This window comes from Xenopus laevis, chromosome 2S, assembly GCF_017654675.1.
Source record: "Xenopus laevis strain J_2021 chromosome 2S, Xenopus_laevis_v10.1, whole genome shotgun sequence".
Taxonomy (NCBI): Eukaryota; Metazoa; Chordata; class Amphibia; order Anura; family Pipidae; genus Xenopus; species Xenopus laevis.
In genome coordinates this window covers 144,277,745-144,294,853 of record NC_054374.1, presented here as the reverse complement: position 1 = coordinate 144,294,853, position 17,109 = coordinate 144,277,745, and the positions used below count along the sequence as shown (strand labels likewise).

At 37.6% G+C, this 17,109-nt stretch overlaps 1 protein-coding gene across 4 annotated transcripts in view; it reads left to right on the top strand.

The window, feature by feature from the left end:
- The window catches only part of LOC108709943 (neurobeachin), a 444,274-nt gene that overhangs the window by 362,873 nt on the left and 64,292 nt on the right, over positions 1-17,109 (top strand). For all 4 annotated transcript variants that reach the window (XM_018250245.2, XM_018250244.2, XM_018250243.2 and 1 more), the window contains 2 exons: positions 8,490-8,602; positions 16,426-16,566. In XM_018250245.2, the coding sequence (XP_018105734.1) occupies positions 8,490-8,602; positions 16,426-16,566 (254 nt within the window). The remainder of the gene's footprint in view (positions 1-8,489; positions 8,603-16,425; positions 16,567-17,109) is intronic.

Sequence of the window (17,109 nt, the reverse complement as noted above, 5' to 3'; positions counted from 1 at the left end):
TCCCTGTAATCGGTGACTGCACTTCGTGCTGAATAAAGATTTTTGGGTGCAGCCTTCCTTATAAAGCCTAGCGTGATATATGGTATCTGTCTGCCTGCAATAAAGATATAAATGTATCATTTACTTTTTGAATTACTGCATACGCCGTAGATAAGTATCCAAATGGTTAGAGGACGGCAAGGTGCTCCAGAATTGGTTGTAAGGTTACTCACCAAACAGTGAAAGTGGTCCGGGTGCACCAGCCCCAGACCCCTAACTTTGGGGAGCGGTACAGCAGAAGATAAAGAAGCAGGGCTGACCGGCACTCAAACGGATCCACAAGACCAGAGATGCTCAGTTAAAAGATAAATTTATTGGTAGAAAAATTAAAAATATAGCTTCATCTCCATCCACCCTACGCGTTTCACGACTAAGCACCCTGAAGGGTGTGAAACACGTAGGGTGGATGGAGATGAAGCTATATTTTTAATTTTTCTACCAATAAATTTATCTTTTAACTGAGCATCTCTGGTCTTGTGGATCAGTTTGAGTGCCCTGCTTCTTTATCTTCCGTAGATAAGTATCGTCATGGAACATGGGCTTAACAGCTTTAGCCAAGATATGAGTAGAAGAATAATGAGTCTTGGCCAGTTATCCCATCTTAATGAATAACATACCCTACTACAGTGAAATTTGTGGGCTTTGAGTCATGTTGAGGGGCTGCTTTTCATCGAGAGGTACTTTTTAAAAAGGGAGTGAAATAACAGGGATATACTGCAAGAGATCCTATTATAACTAGGGATGCACCAAATCCACTATTTTGGATTCGGCCGAACCCCCAAAACCTTCGCAAAAGATTCAACCGAATACTAAATCCGAATCTTTGCATATAGAAATTAAGCGTGGGAAGGGGAAAACAATTTTACTTGTTTTGTGACAAACAGTCATGGGATTTGCATATGCAAATTAGGATTCGGTTCGGCCTGGCAGAAAGATTCGGCCGAATCCTAATCCTGCTGAAAAAGGCTGAATCGCTAACCGAATCCTGGATTCGGTGCATCCCTAATTATAACCTGCTAAAAACTGATGCTGGGAAAAAAGTTCATATTTCAAACCAAGGTCAGCGTAACAATGGAGTGTGGCCGAAGGACAAAAAGGGTGAGCATCCTGCAGTCACCGGGTGAAAGCCCTGTTCTCAATGTAACGGAGACTACTGTGTGTGTTACTATTAAAAAATGAAAGTGCCCAAGCATCATCCAACAACCGCAGGGTGAACATGCCTCAAAGAATGAGCCCAAACCATTTCTGCAAAACTACTGCATAGTTACCCTTAAAGAGCTGGTTATTCTGCACAGTGGCTCTACAAAATATAAACCATTCTGTGTGAGTGCTGGATTTAACATGGATTATCAGTAAAAATGAATAAAGTATGAGGAAGTGCCAAATGCATTGCCATTTCCTCCTGAGAGCTAAATACATATTTTTTTTAATATAGCATTTTAACTGATTGGTAACATTGAAAAGTAGGAGTCCTAAATTCTATAATTGGTAGAATGTTAAAATGGCTATTTAAGGGCAAAAAAAGGCTTCAAAGTATTAGGCTAGAAAGCAGATTATGTACTGGGCTGCCAAGCCTATCTGTATATACAGCTAGGATGCCTCTAAAGCTCCATGTTCATTAATATGAATTGAGAGTGCCATGCTGAATGTCCTGGTAAGTAAGAATTAGATCTCATTAATTGACTCTAATGAAGTATAATGCTTTTATGGTTTCACCAAGGATAAAATATCTGAATCTGAAATGTGTAGCTTTTTTTAACTTACAAATAGCATACATGCATTTAAGATCTGTAAGATCTGTAACTGGAGCTTGTACTATCACTCTAAGAAACCATTAGCCAGAAGCTGATTTTGTAAAACGATGTTGGCAAAGGGGGGCTATAAGGATGGGTGCTGTAGATCATCAGAAACTACAGCTTTTTATGAATAGAATAGAATAGAATCAATAGAAACTCGGTGCTTCTGGTATATGTGGTATAGATTATGTAGGAAACGTTCTTTATATAACACTACACAGAGGATGCATTGTGCATTTTAAAGACAAAAGTTTAATGCCATCTGTAATACTTTAGCTTGGCTTAAGAATATAATTAATAGAATTACAGTTAATAAGACCTCTCAGTGTTCAGAAGAACTATGCAAAGTAATACACAGTTCTGAAAGTTTCTCCTTTGTACAATACATTTCTAACTGGATAGCTAAAGAGTGGATAATTTCAGGAATTATACTGTAAGGAGGCTTTTATGTATTCAAGATAGGGGTGCAGTGTATCCGGCATATTTGCACGTGGATTTGGATTATTTCCATGATTTAGTAAACTTCTGCATTAGATGCATGCTTTTGTATGGAGTAACAAAGATCATTCCCATGAGCTTGATCTCATGGAGGAAATACTAGAAAGGTGGCTTTCTAGAAGGGTATAAGCCTACCCGCCTGAACCCTTGATTGCAAAGGGCTAGAAGGATTAGAGACTATTATTAAGATAAAAGTATCAGGCAGTAATATTGTGTAAACCCTTATGGTTGTACAGTATGTGACAAACAGTCGTTAGTAGAACCTTCTTTGAAACACATTGTTGGTTCTCCATCACTATGAACTTGCAAGGCATACAGTATACGTGATACATGAAGAGCGTTCTTGAGAGTAATAATTGCCTCCTATTGACTGGAGTGGCCTTGTATTTGCTCTGGTGTGGCACAGTTGCAGCTAGGGTTGCACCTGGCTGGTATTTTACCGGCCTGGCCGGTAAAAATGATGGCTGATCCCAATGTTATTAATAGGGAAAAAAGATAAAATATATAGAAAGGCTGGTATTTTTTTCCAGAAAAGGTGGCAACCCTAATTGCAGCATGCTGCACATCTGACCTTGTTTGCACTGCTCTGTGTAGACCCAGAGCCGCTTCTGCCATTAGACAAGGTGAGATCCTTGCCTCAGGCAGCATGAAGCGGCCAGTTACAAGGGGCGGCAAAAAGCCACCTGTAACTTTAAGAGCCGAACTTCCGGGGTTTAACCCAGAAATTCGGCTCCACTAGTGCCATTGCACCCAATGACATCTATTTGTTTCAATTCATCGAACGTGATGGTCCATGGGCAAAATTATAATGTTAAACAAAACACTGTATAACTGGAAAAATTTGTGAGATTTATAGTCCATAACGTGCAGCCAAACCTCTCTTTTTAAATTGAAATGCTATGCTAGCCCAGCATCTATAGTAAAAAAAAAAAAATCTTCTCTTTTCTTTGAATTTTTATGTCTATTGTATTAAAAATAGATGACAAAGGCTTCAGAAATCCTAATTATCTTTTGAGTTCAGAAGAACCTTTCCCCCCTTTTCACATTTTAGCATGGTTTTCCCCCACTTTTTTTACCCTGTGATATGCAAGTTTCACCAACTAATTATGTGAATATTTAGCTAGCGATTGCGTTGGGCTTATTATTGTCATGTAATTAGATGTAACTTGTACTGCTCGCCTCTTAAAAATCATTAAAAATTCCTTCCTAATGACCTAGAGATGACAAAATGTCTGTAAAGTGTGAAGAAGCAGACAAGCATAGGAATATCGCTCTTGGAGTGTTAATCCAGATGCCGCAATCATCTAATTAAACAATATTTTGCTGTCATTAACGTTATCACCAAGGAATTGCAGCCCTAATTCTGTCTGTCAGCTGTCCCTGAGCAACTTCACCTTTTAGAACGAAAGCGTTTCACAAAACCGGTAAAATGTTTAAATGCCAAAATATTTTTTATGTTTGTTGCAGTAAAGCCGCATCTGACTTTAATTTGGCTTTAAAATGAAATTTGCATAGAACCTCACACTTGTATTCTGCATTGATGTTGAAACTGTGTAAAGCTATGCAAAGGTTTTGTAGTAATATGAATATTTTTTATCTCAATAAAATTGAAAATCATGTTTACATATCAGCCGTATACAAGAATATGAACTGTAGTCTGTATGGTAACCATATTTAGACCACTAGTCTGCAGTCTCATTGGCTGAGCACCAGCAGCACTCAGTGAATGACAGACTTTCCTGGGTCCCTTAGCTCCTGAGTCAAGTTAATCATACTGGTCATCCTAAATGAGATGCATCTAAAAAGGGTCATTGAGCTCCACCGAATTTCCTGGTGGCACCAGAGTAAGAATATTTCCTTTTCTTGCCATATCTACAGTCCTACGTGACACCTATTTAATTTAGTGTTTAATATGTTAATATGTTGAATGGTTATGAGATTAGGTTCTCAATATCCCTGGTGGGCCCTAAGAAGCCTAGCCTGACATTGCAGCTAAAAATGCAAAATGTTTATTTGCATATTTCTAAAGGTAATGGAATGGTTATGAAATGTAGATGTGTATTTACATACTCTATTGCTTTTTGTGCTCTTTCTGAGTACAGGGTTAGATCTACAGTATATTAACCTTCCCTGCCAGTGCATAGAGCATTCCATCTCCATAACTGAAGATATTTTGCTTTTCTTTTACAGTCTGCATGGTCATATTATCACATCAGTGTCGGACTGGGGTTTGCCTTTTGAGAATCTTGCTTTGTTAAAGGGGACCTGTCACCCAGACATAAAAATCTGTGTAATAAAAGTGCTTTTCAAATTAAACATGAAATCCAAATTCTTTTTTTATTAAAGCATTCATAGCTGTTGCAAACTCATTTAAAAATCTCTGCTGTCAATCACATATTGTCCGCCCCTCCTCTATGCCTTAGGCATAGAGGCGGGGCAAGCAATTACTTTCACTTTCCATTCAGCACTTCCTAGATGTCACTGCTCTCCCCACATTCCCCCTCTATCTGTACCATTTAATTGTGTAGACAGGTCACGGGGATGGACATCGAGTCCCCCATTCTGGTGCACAAACAATATTCTGAGATGATACAAGGCTTGCCTTAATAGCAGTGTCCACAAAATGGCTCCTGCCTCCTTGCTAGAATTATGAATTCCCAGACTGATGGAAACAAGAATCAAATAATTTATACAGTGTAAATAAAGTTAATTTTGCTTGACTAACATGATAAAATAGGATTTGGAATATTTTTTTTGGGTGACAGGTTCCCTTTAACGTATTGACCACTCAGAAAAAACAAACCAAATTAATGAGCCTTATTTGCTATGTGCCATACATAAGAAGAAGACCTCTCTAGTTGATTCTATGCCCCTAGAAATCAGATTATTTTCTCTTTCCTTTGCAATCTGCATATTTGTTGCATGTTTCTTTTAAAACTGTTCTTTTTTTGCAATGTCCATGTCAGTGATTTGTGAACTACAATCCTGTACCATATGCGAATATCTGCAATTAACCCTTCACCTTGTTTTTGCTTATGGCATTAAACCTGAACAGTTGCTCATTCTTGAATGTGTCTGCTGAGGTTGGGATAGTCCTCGCTGAACGTAGGCGGAACAAGGGAAGCTCTGTTTGCTGTTCCAGGTCTGCAGCAATCATTAAAATCTAGAAGGAAACTCTTGTACGACAGACCTGTAAATCTCTTGCCAGTCTGGGGGCTCGATAACCTATGCTATTTTTTTGTCCGTTTTTGCTTAGAAAAATATTTTTATGTTCGTTTGTAGCAACGGAACTCCCAAACCAGATCATTAATGGTGGGTGTTATATGACTCACTGAAAGCCATACCAGCTTTCCCTGCATGATCAGGGCTTTTCACTCTATTTGTTGCTGCCTGCCCTTCAGCACATTGTGGTTGTGGTTATGGATCCATTCCATACTCGGTACTCAGCTGTAGAAAAATACCACAATGAGCTTGGCTTTCTGTGGGAACTAGCCGTGCTTCTAATTAAGCTTAACAAATGGCTCAGCTCAATTAGCAATGCCACACAGAGCGATCCAAGGAATCCTGTACATAATTGTTTCCTCCAAAAAAATAATGTTCTCATTTATTGGGCTGGTAGAATCAATATACCAGTAAGATTAGAAAGCTCATCAAGACGTTAAAGTATGAATACAATGTGTTATTTTTTCAAAAAGCTTTAACTTCTGTACATGATACCCAACTCAGATAGGCACATTTCCTGCTATACGCATGTTTTCGATAAGGATGCACCAAAATCTTCATCCTGGATTCGGTGCTTCCCCAGTTTTGGATTTCTAGCTGTTTATTAATGTGTTTGTAAAATGAAACCTGCAAACATCAGCAGCAAGCAGTTTTTGTGACTTGAGATACCTATCTGGAATCAATTTAAAGGGATCCTGTCATTGGAAAACATGTTTTTTTCAAAACACATCAGTTAATAGTGCTACTCCAGCAGAATTCTGCTCTGAATCCATTTCTCAAAAAAACAAACTGATTTTTTTATATTCAATTTTGAAATCTGACATGGGGCTAGACATTTTGTCAATTTCCCAGCTGCCCCATGTCATGTGACTTGTGCTTTCTGGCAGGCTGCTGTTTTTCCTTCTCAATGTAACTGAATGTGTCTCAGTGAGACATGGGTTTTTACTATTGACTGTTGTTCTTAGATCTAGATCTACCAGGCAGCTGTTATCTTGTGTTAGGGAGCTGCTATCTGGTTACCTTCCCATTGTTCTTTTGTTTGGCTGCTGGGGGGAAAAAGGGAGGGGGGTGATATCACTCCAACTTGCTGTACAGCAGTAAAGTGATTGAAGTTTATCAGAGCACAAGTCACATGACTGGGGGCAGCTGGGAAATTGACAATATGTCTAGCCCCATGTCAGATTTCAAAATTGAATATAAAAAAATCTGTTTGCTCTTTTGAGAAATGGATTTTTTTCCCATGAGAGTATCCCTTTAACAGCTAACCTGGGACTGACAAATAAAGGGAATTGAGTAAGTCAGAGCAGTCAGTAGGGCAAAGGCCAGAGGCAAAGGAGTAATATATAATACATGTACAATGGCAATAGGACAAACTGAAGTAGGAATAGAGGGAAGGATTAAAAAAATTTGTGTGAACGATGGCATCACTGTTGGATTGTTTTGCGATGATTGGGGAAGCATGTGGTGCAAAAGAGAACAGAGGAAAGTTTACTTTTACGCAGTCAAATACATTTACATTAATTTAAGTACTAAGTTCATTTTTTTTTTTTTACTAAAATGGAATTATTTTAGCACATATGGCAATTTTGATTCTGACTTGGTGAACCCTAATTGCTTTTAGCCAGCCCAAGCACCGTGTGATTAGGTCACAATAACCCGTTCCATGAAACATTACTATTACAATGCATTATTTGTCATTTTGCTATGAAATCAGAACCTATCTTCAAATGGAAACATTCATATTAATGTATTTTGTAATATTTTTGATACGTTGAAGTCATTAAAACACAGTGAATATTTTATTTAATCCCGGGTGCTTTTTGAAAACAAAATTGATTGGCGTTAAGGTTTATGAAGCAGTTTTACTAGATACTATTATAAGGAAATATTGTTTTTCTGTGAGTCAATGTTTTCTTCTCATTGTTAATTATTAGAGAAGCAGGCTTTTAAATAACTTCTCTGAAAATATGATTCCCATAGTTAAAAGGATGGAATTATCACATGTCAGGCTTAACCCGATTTTCCAGCCACTAAGCAGTTATTAAATCATTGGGAAAGTTAGCCTTGGAAAGCTTTTAGTTCTTTCTTTCAGTAATGAGAAACTAGAAACCATACTACTCTGTGTACTTCAATGTCTAATTGAAAAACATGTTCCTTTTCTCGTATCCTTCTAGACTATAAACTGATGAATAAGGCCTTCTCACCACTCTACATATTGTTCTATATTCTCAACAACTATAATGTAGTTTTTAGGTGCCATTTTTCCTTCGTGGGTGGAAGCAATATGGGATCAGTCAGCACACCATGCTTTCTCACTGGTGGAGAGACTAGACTAATGTGTGTTTATGACATGTAATACAAACTGTACATGTGAACTGCTTAAATCTTACTGAGAGTAGCTTGGAAATAAATCTTCCCTATAGCTATACTTCCTATTTCAGTGATCCCCAACCAGTAGCTCTTGAGCAACATGTTGCTCTCCAACCCCTTGATTGTTGCTCCCAGTGGCCTCAAAGCAGGTGCTTATTTTTGAATTCCAGGCTTGGAGGAAAGTTTAGGTTGTATAAAAACCAGGTGCACTGCCAAACAGACCCTCAATGTAGGTTGACAATCCACATAGGGGCTACCAAATGGCCAATCACAGCACTTATTTGGCACCCCAAGAACATTTTTCATGGTACTGTTGCTTCCCAACTCCTTTTACTTCTGAATGTTGCTCACGGCTTCAAAAGGTTGGGGAACCCTGTCCTATTTTATAGCTCTTCCTTGATAGTAAATGAGTAAGGAGTGTATTGGTTGTATTTTACCTATTTCTATGTATATGTGCCAGTGTATACCTTAATGCAAGTTTGTTCCTGTAATAGTTTCCGCTCATGTTCCTTTGTAGCAGTCATGTATAGTTTGCTAATTGTTTTGCTATATCGTTTAATTCAGGACGAACCTACAATGATTTGAATCAGTATCCTGTATTTCCATGGGTGTTGACGAATTATGAATCTGAGGAGCTAGATCTAACTCTGCCAGGCAACTTCAGGGATCTTTCGAAGGTAATGTTGTGTACTGAAAAGTGTAATATGCTATACATTTAGTTCAATTAACATTATATTTTGCAGAATTCATGGATTCTTCTAAATACGCTCATTTTACAGAGGGTGGGTAATGACATGTTTTTCTATTCAAGGCCCCCAGATGAATTTCTTATACTGATCATTATATGACATTATATTCATACTGGGTTGCTTTGCTGTATTTCTTATAACATTGCAAAAAGTTCTTAGAAATATAAATAAAACCTTGAACATTGGCTGATTTTTATGTAGAGTAAATGGCTTTGTTAAAATACAAACGCCTCTTACATGTGCTCTGATTATATGAGATTCTTAGCAGCCCAGGGCACGACCTTAAAGGACCACTGACTGCTGTGCCAGGCCCTGCACCTTTATCTCCTGAGGGTGGCTCTTTATCTCTTTATATAAAAATAAATAAATAAAATGAAAAAATAAAACATCAACTAGTGATGTACGTGTAGGTTTTTACCCAAACCGCACCTGCACGGTGCTCCCTCCACCCGTGCCTTGCTTGACCTCGCCATCTGCAAATGGGGGTGTGAGGTCGGCCCGCACATCACTACCATCACCATATATTCAAGGCAACAGTAGCCCTAAACAGGTCCGGATCTGTGGCTAGGCCACAAAGGCCCGTGCCTAGGGCGGCAAAATTTTAGGGATGGCATGCCACCCCACTGCATCCTAAACTGCATTGGGAACTCAGAGTTCCCCGTGCTAGGGTGCTGGGCATCATCGAGGTGCTGCTCTCTCTCGTGAAGCCATAATAGCCAGAACACTACTTCCTGCTTTGCAGCTCTCTTGGTTTCCATTGATTGGCTACCGGGCAATAACCAATCAGAGACTTGAGGATGGCACATGGTTCATAACTGTTTACTTTTCAATCTGACCTGCATGCTAAGGATCAATTGCAAACTCACTGAACAATTATGTCCCATTAATTATCTATTAAAGTCGCTGAAAAATCTGAAAATCAGGAGGTTGGGTTCTGTTCTGTTAAGTTAGACATCCATTCACTCCAGCCTTTATACATTACATTTTTAGCTAACTAACTATATTAGATACATTTTTATTTTGTACAGCCTATCTATTTACCCAGTTTTTTTTTTTATATGAAGGGTTCAGGGGTCATTAAGTATGAAAATGAAGAGTTTTGCAAAAACAATAGGCCAATCCAAGGATATTGAGACCTGGGAAAAGCAAAACAGTGGCAGTATCCTTTCAGTAGACTGGACACAAGTATAGTATTGCTGTGTCATGTTGGAAGTATATGATTAATGATAATATTTTATCTTTAGATGTTTAAAGGATGGTTATTGTTAATTGGCTTATGCTCTTTTCTATACATGGAATTCGCACAGTTTACTGATTCTCATACTGGATGTGGCTTCCTACACTCCCTTTGACGGAGCAACTTATACAAATTATATTTCTTAATAGTCAATTTGGCCGAGTGGCAGAAGATAAGCAGAACATTTTTGTTCCAAATTATGGTGCTGCTGAAAGCACAGGAAGTGATAATGCCTGCAGGCTCCGTACTGTAATAATGCAAATGAGGCTACTGAAGTGTGAATACGTCTGGCAAAATCAATGTAATCCTGCCAAGCGTCCTATCACTTGTTCAGTAGAGTGTGGATGTTTATTCGTAGGGAATAAAACTTTTTGGCACTCACTAATGCAGTACAATTTCCAAAACTTTCTTCATTAAAAACATCTTTATACTTCATTGGAAACATCTATTTATTACACCTTTGGCTTGTCATAAGGATAAAGGTTTGACATGCTTGAGCTGTATAAAACAACAGTAGGCTACGCGGGAGGCTTAATGTAGAAAGGGTGCACACTCATAATGCAGGTATGGGATCCGTTATCTGGAAAGCCACAAATTACGGAAAGGCTGTTTCCAATAGACTTCATTTTATCCAAATAATTAATTTTTTCTCTTTAATAATAACAGTACCTTTTACATTATCCAAACTAAGGTATACTTAGCATATATACTCGAGTATAAGCCGAGTTTTTCAGCCCCCAAAATATGCTGAAAAACTCTACCTCGGCTTTTACTCGGATCAAGCGCAAAAACGGTCACCGGCGTCTAAGAATAGTCGCCGGCGTCCAAGAATAGTCGCCGGCGTCCAAGAATAGTCTCCAAGAATAGTCACTGGCATCCAAGAATAGTCTCCAAGAATAGTCGTCGGCATCCAAGAATGGTCGTCGGTGTCCAAAAACGAGACGCCGGCACCTCCAATGGGAGCAGAAACGCTCAATTTTTTGATTGAAACTTACCAGAAGCTGCTGCATTGCTCACCCTAGGCTTATACTCGGCTTATACTCGAGTCGATAAGCTTTCCCAGTTTTTGGAGGTAAAATTAGGTACCTCGGCTTATACTCGGGGCGGCTTATACTCGAGTATATACGGTAATCCTTATTGGAAGCAGAACCATTCTGTTAGTTTTAGTTAATGTTTTCTAGTAGACTTAACATAACCGTGGCTTAATAAAAACACTATTTGCCATGTTATAAATGTGTTTCATTCCTTTATAACTGCTTTGTAACTTTACTGCGCATATGCATTGTCTGGTATATCAGAAATAATAATTGTTTATACAGGGGAGTAAATGAACATGGCTTTAGCAGCTCTCATTGTGATGGGGAGGCCTGCGGCAAAATAAAGGCTTTAAAATAGATTTTTATAGCTCTAGAGTGTCCAGAGGAGTGATAGACTGCTTTATATGATACCACCATTAATCTGACCTGTGCATGTATTCTTTGATGGACCACTACATAGGACAATTGGGCAGCAATGAATGTGAGCATTAATGCTATAATGGAGTAAATAAGATTCAGGCTTACATAGAGGGGTACATTTTTTTCTGTGCACAGATTGAGCTTGGAAACCGAAAAAGTAGTGTCTGTTTAATGGAAAGTTTTCCTGTGTTTTAAAATTACAGTAGAACCCACATTTTACATTTTTTAAGGGGACCAAGAATAAATATGTTTTAAAGTATCTTATTTTTCAAGTACTGAAAGGATATAAGCACAGGAGTCTGTTTTACTTTGAGATACAATATTTACTGTGTCAATAACAAGGGTTAAACATTGCAGCGTTAATGTTACACTATGGGGGGCATGTGCAAGACTCTTTGTCAGTCACATACTGTACACAACCTAAAGCAATAAGTGATTGGTGCAGGACTGTATAAGGGGCAGACTCATTGCAATTGACCATTTACAGGCAGAACCATGGCAAAATTTCACAAATAATAACATTCATAGTTTTTGGGAACAAAATTTTGATGTAAAATCCGGGAAAAGATTACTTAAAATCAGGGAAATGTACCCATTGAAATGCATTATAAATTGGTGGGACCACAAATAAAAACTTAAGATGAAGTTACTTAAAGGGATACAGTCATGGGAAAACATGTTCTCAAAAGAGCAAACAGATTTTTTTTTTTATTCAATTTTGAAATCTGACATGAGGCTAGACATATTGTCAGTTTCCCAGCTGCCCCAGTCATGTGACTTGTGCCTGTTTTTACTATTGAGTGCTGTTCTTAGATCTACCAGGCAGCTGTTATCTTGTGTTAGGGAGCTGTTATCTGGTTACCTTCACATTGTTCTTTTGTTTGGCTGCTGGGGGGGGGGAAGGGAGGGGGTGATATCACCCCAACTTGCAGTACAGCAGTAAATAGTGATTGAAGTTTATCAGAGCACAAGTCACATGATTTGGGGCAGCTGGGAAATTGACAATATGTCTAGCCCCATGTCAGACTTCAAAATTGAATATAAAAAAATCTGTTTGCTCTTTTAAGAAATGGATTTCAGTGCAGAATTTTGCTGGAGCAGCACTATTAACTGATTCATTTTGAAAAAAAAAAATTTCCCATGACAGTATCCCTTTAAAATCGACATTTCGCTGTAGTTCATTCACTCCTCCAATTAAGTCCCGTTTAACCACAGTATTCTCTGCTATAACATCCCTCTTGAGACTGTAATCTGTTTTCTGAGAAGGTGTTTACTTTTGTGAGCAAGAACAAATAATTTATTGAGTGCGAGATAGAACTGCTTAGTGTCACCAGACACCACCATCGGTTCCCTACGACCTGTTTCTATCATTAAATGTAGTTTACAGAATATCCTGTGTGAGCCAAAGTCAAATTCTATTAGATGTGTTATTGCAGTGATGACTTCAGCAGACATATTGATTAGGTTTGAAGGCAGTCGAGGTACAACTTCTCCCAAGGCTGCGCTCAGAATTCCAGGCCCGGGGCAACTAGCCTAGATAGAGGCTCTGATTTCCTGCCCTTGATAATCCATAGTGTTTAACACTTGACTGCATGACTGCCTAATAATGATTTGCTGATGGCTCTTGCCCAAATACCTCTCTTTTTTTATTGCTAAAATCCCAAGATTATATATCTTCCTAAATCCCAGAAATATATACATTTAAAACAGATTTGTAACCATTCAAATGCCCCTGTTCTTATACAATTTTTAGCTATTCAGTTTTACATTAAGGGACATATTTATCATGCTGTGTAAAACAATTTACTCTGAAGGATTAGTGTAAGAAGAGGTGTAAAATAAATGGCAAGGTGTGTTTTTATTTTACACTGCCCGAACTCCGCATTTGGCACCATTTTATTACACCACTTCCGATTTTGTATAATGCAATAGTGGGAAAAATTTAAGTGTCACGTTCCAACGAAAGTCGCTCTGGGAAAAAAGAAACCCGTAAAAATGCAAAGATAAATGCCATTGCATTTTCAAGCAGCTGCTTAGTTAAACACCAGAATCTTACACAGAGGTATGCCGCATGATAAATAGGCCCCTTTAACCTTCCAAAATAGCTTCTAGCCTTACACTTTCCATTTTAATCGTTTGGAAAAGGATTGTCTGCATTTAGGGATTTTCTCTAATTCAATTTAACTGATGGCGGCTTCCTGTGAATCAGTAGATATTATGATTATTATTGTTATGATTATTATTATTACTACAGGTATTCATTATCCGGAAACCCGTTATCCAGAATGCTCCAAATTACGGAAAGGCTGTATCTCATAGACTCCATTATAATAAAATAATCCAAATTTTTCAAAACGAGTCCTTTTTTCTAATGATAAAACCTTGTACTTGATCCAAACTAAGATACAATTAATCCTTTTTGGAATCAAAACCAGCCTATTGGGTTTATTTAATGTTTTCTAGTAGACTAAGGGGCAGATTTATCAAGGGTCGAAGTGAATTCGAGGGGATTTTCGAAGTAAAGAAATTCGAAGTAATTTTTTGGATACTCCGACCATCGAATAGGATACCACGACTTCAAATTTACTTCGAATTCGATTCAAAGTAAAATAGTTTGAATATTCGAATAAGTCTCTTTAAAAAAAACTTCGACTTCAATAGTTCGCCAAATTAATCCTGCCGAAGTGCTATGTTAGCCTATGGGGACCTTCTAGAACATTTTTCTAAGTCTTTACACATCGAAGTAAAATTGTTTGATCGAACGATTTGACTTTGATCGTTCGATGGCCAAATTCGGTGAAAAATCCTTCAACTTCGATATTCGAAGTATTTCAATTCGAGGGTCGAATTTCGAAGTATTTATCACTTCTAAATTCGACCCTTCATAAATCTGCCCCTTAAGGTATGAAGATCCAAATTACAAAAAGATCCATTATCCAGAAAACCCCAGGTCTTGAGCATTCTGGGTAACAGTTCCCATACCTGTTTTATTATATTATTATTATTTTATAAACCACAATCTGTATTAAATAAGACTAAAACTTCTCAACTGCACTATGATTTTGTGTGTGCAGGTTTTCCGAATGACATATTATATGTGCAAAAGCAGTATATCTGATTTCCCCCTTCCTTGCATATATAGCACAATGTAATGGACTGAAAATGTTCCTAGTACTGCTCTATTCAGTTTTATTCCACAAACATGTTTCTTTTTAGTGGTAATTATTTTTGGTAGCAATACACATGCAAGTGTAGGTCCTCTGTTACACTTCTTCCCCAATAAAATGTTAGCAAATGAGGTTGCTGCTATATGATTATAAAACCAAAAGTAATATAGGAAGGCATACTTACAGGTGTTACTTGCAGCTCATTTAGTTTACTTGACTTTTTACATTAGTATCAATAACAAAGTTCCCTAAAACAAATAGGATTGTGATGCCACAATACTGTGTGCTCTACATATGTATCGACAGATTTTGTTGTATTTTCTACAAATATGAATAGGCGGTGTGCAGTGTTGGACTGGGACACCAGGGGCCCACCCAAAAACCTTTGACTAGGGGCCCACCAATTAATCTTAGATCAGGGGCCCACTCTTAGTACTATTATTCACTCAACCTCTATTCTCCTAGTCTCTTTTCTTTATATACAGGTATGGTACCTGTTATCCAGAATGTTTGGGACCTGGGGTTTTCCGGATAACAGATCTTTCCGTAATTTGGATCTTCATGCCTTAAGTCTACTAGAAATTCATTTAAACATTAAATAAACCCAATAGGCTGGTTTTGCTTCCAATAAGGATTAATTATATCTTAGTTGGGATCAAGTACAAGCTACTGTTTTATTATTACAGAGAAAAAGGAAATCATTTTTAAAAATTTGGATTATTTGTCTATGGGAGCCATTCCGTAATTCGGAGCTTTCTGGATTGGGTTTCCGGATAAGGGATCCTATACCTGTACTATAATCTATTATTCCATCTATTTAGCCACTTTGTTCTCATAAAAATAGGGAATGTCCATGAAATAGGCCAAATGTTTAGCAGCATGAGGGTCCACTTACACCTGGGCCCACCGGGACTTTTCCTGGTATTCTGGTGGGCCAGTCCGAGACCAGCGGTGTGTAAATTAAAAAATATTTTTAAAAAAATCAGAAATCACTGCTTTAACACCACATTAAGCTGTGTAAAATCACGCTTAATTTTAAAGATGTGTAATGAATTCTGATATATATGTAGCGGAGTGTAAATTTCAGGAGAGCCTGAAAAGAATTTCTAGCCTGAAAAGTGTTGTAAAAAGTGACAGCAAAAATGCTATTTTCTTTTTACACTGTTTCTTTCAAATAATTGTTACAGAATTTTACACTCCGCTATTCTGTCACAAAGAATAATTATATAGTTAAGTAAGTGTGATATTCACTGGTGCAAAGGCATTAAATGGTGTCATATTGTTACAACACTTTCTTTGCCGCCCTTATTCCAGTGTCAGTTTTGTCCTTCTCTTACTGCCTCTGGATCAGATTGTCTTTGAAAAAAATTAGTTTGTCGGGGAGAGATTGTTTTTATTGAGTTTATATTGTCTATCTGCAATGTATATACATTCCAACAAATGAAAACGATCATATCATTCTGCAAACACTGCAGGAGCTGCTTGGAATTATAAGGTTGCTGGAATTTTCTCATTATGCAGCTTTGTGTTGGCTGTTTTATAATACAGTTAACTCTAATACATTATCTAGGCCATGGGAACACATAACAATATATTTAACTTAACTGTCAACGAAAATCTGACTCTAACACAAAGCTGCATGTAGAGAGACAGATTGCCGAGAAGAGGGATAGTGAGGAGTAACTTTTTTTATTTCAGAACAGTGCGGAATTTGTAATTCATTATATTTAGAACGTTTCTTATTTTCATGAGGGGAAGCTTATATCAGGTTTTCAGATTTGTGATAGTTCCCCTTTAATTAAAAAAAAGTATGTTGCGTCTGGAATATAATTGCTTCTTTTCTTAATGGTTAATTTATTGTAACTGATAACACTTTATATGTCTTTTCAGCCTATTGGTGCTTTGAATCCAAAGAGAGCAGTTTTTTATGCAGATCGCTATGAAACCTGGGAGGATGAACAGACCCCACCATATCACTACAACACCCATTACTCCACCTCCATGTTTACATTATGTTGGCTTGTGCGAATTGTAAGTATTATACTTTCAGCTTCATGTTTTATTTCCATTCCCCTATTTAATACAAATTGTAATTAGAATTAGCCATGGAGGCAGCCATTCAAGCACAGGACACACAGCAGATAACTGATAAGTTCTGAAGAATTCCATTGTATACTACAGAGCTTATCTGTTATCTGCTGTGTATCCTGTGCCTTTTCTCCTTTTTTATGCTTTGAATGGCTGCCCCCATGGCTACACAGCAGCTTGTTTATATAAACTATAGTAGTGTTTCTAAAGCAAACACACCAGTTTGCAGGGCAACACTACATTATATTTTCATTATTTAAAAAATCTTTCATGTTTTGGTGTTACCGTTCCTTTAAGCAGGAATAACGCTAATGGTAATTATTGAAATAGGTAATATTTAATGAGATGAAGTGGTTTTGTGGAAAGTGTTTTCTTTTAAGAAAAACTGATTTCAATTTTGTGTGTGCATAGGAAAATGCTAAGTCTTCATGGGTAGTGATGGGCGAATTTGTGATGTTTCTCTTCGCCAAAAAATTTGCGAATCTC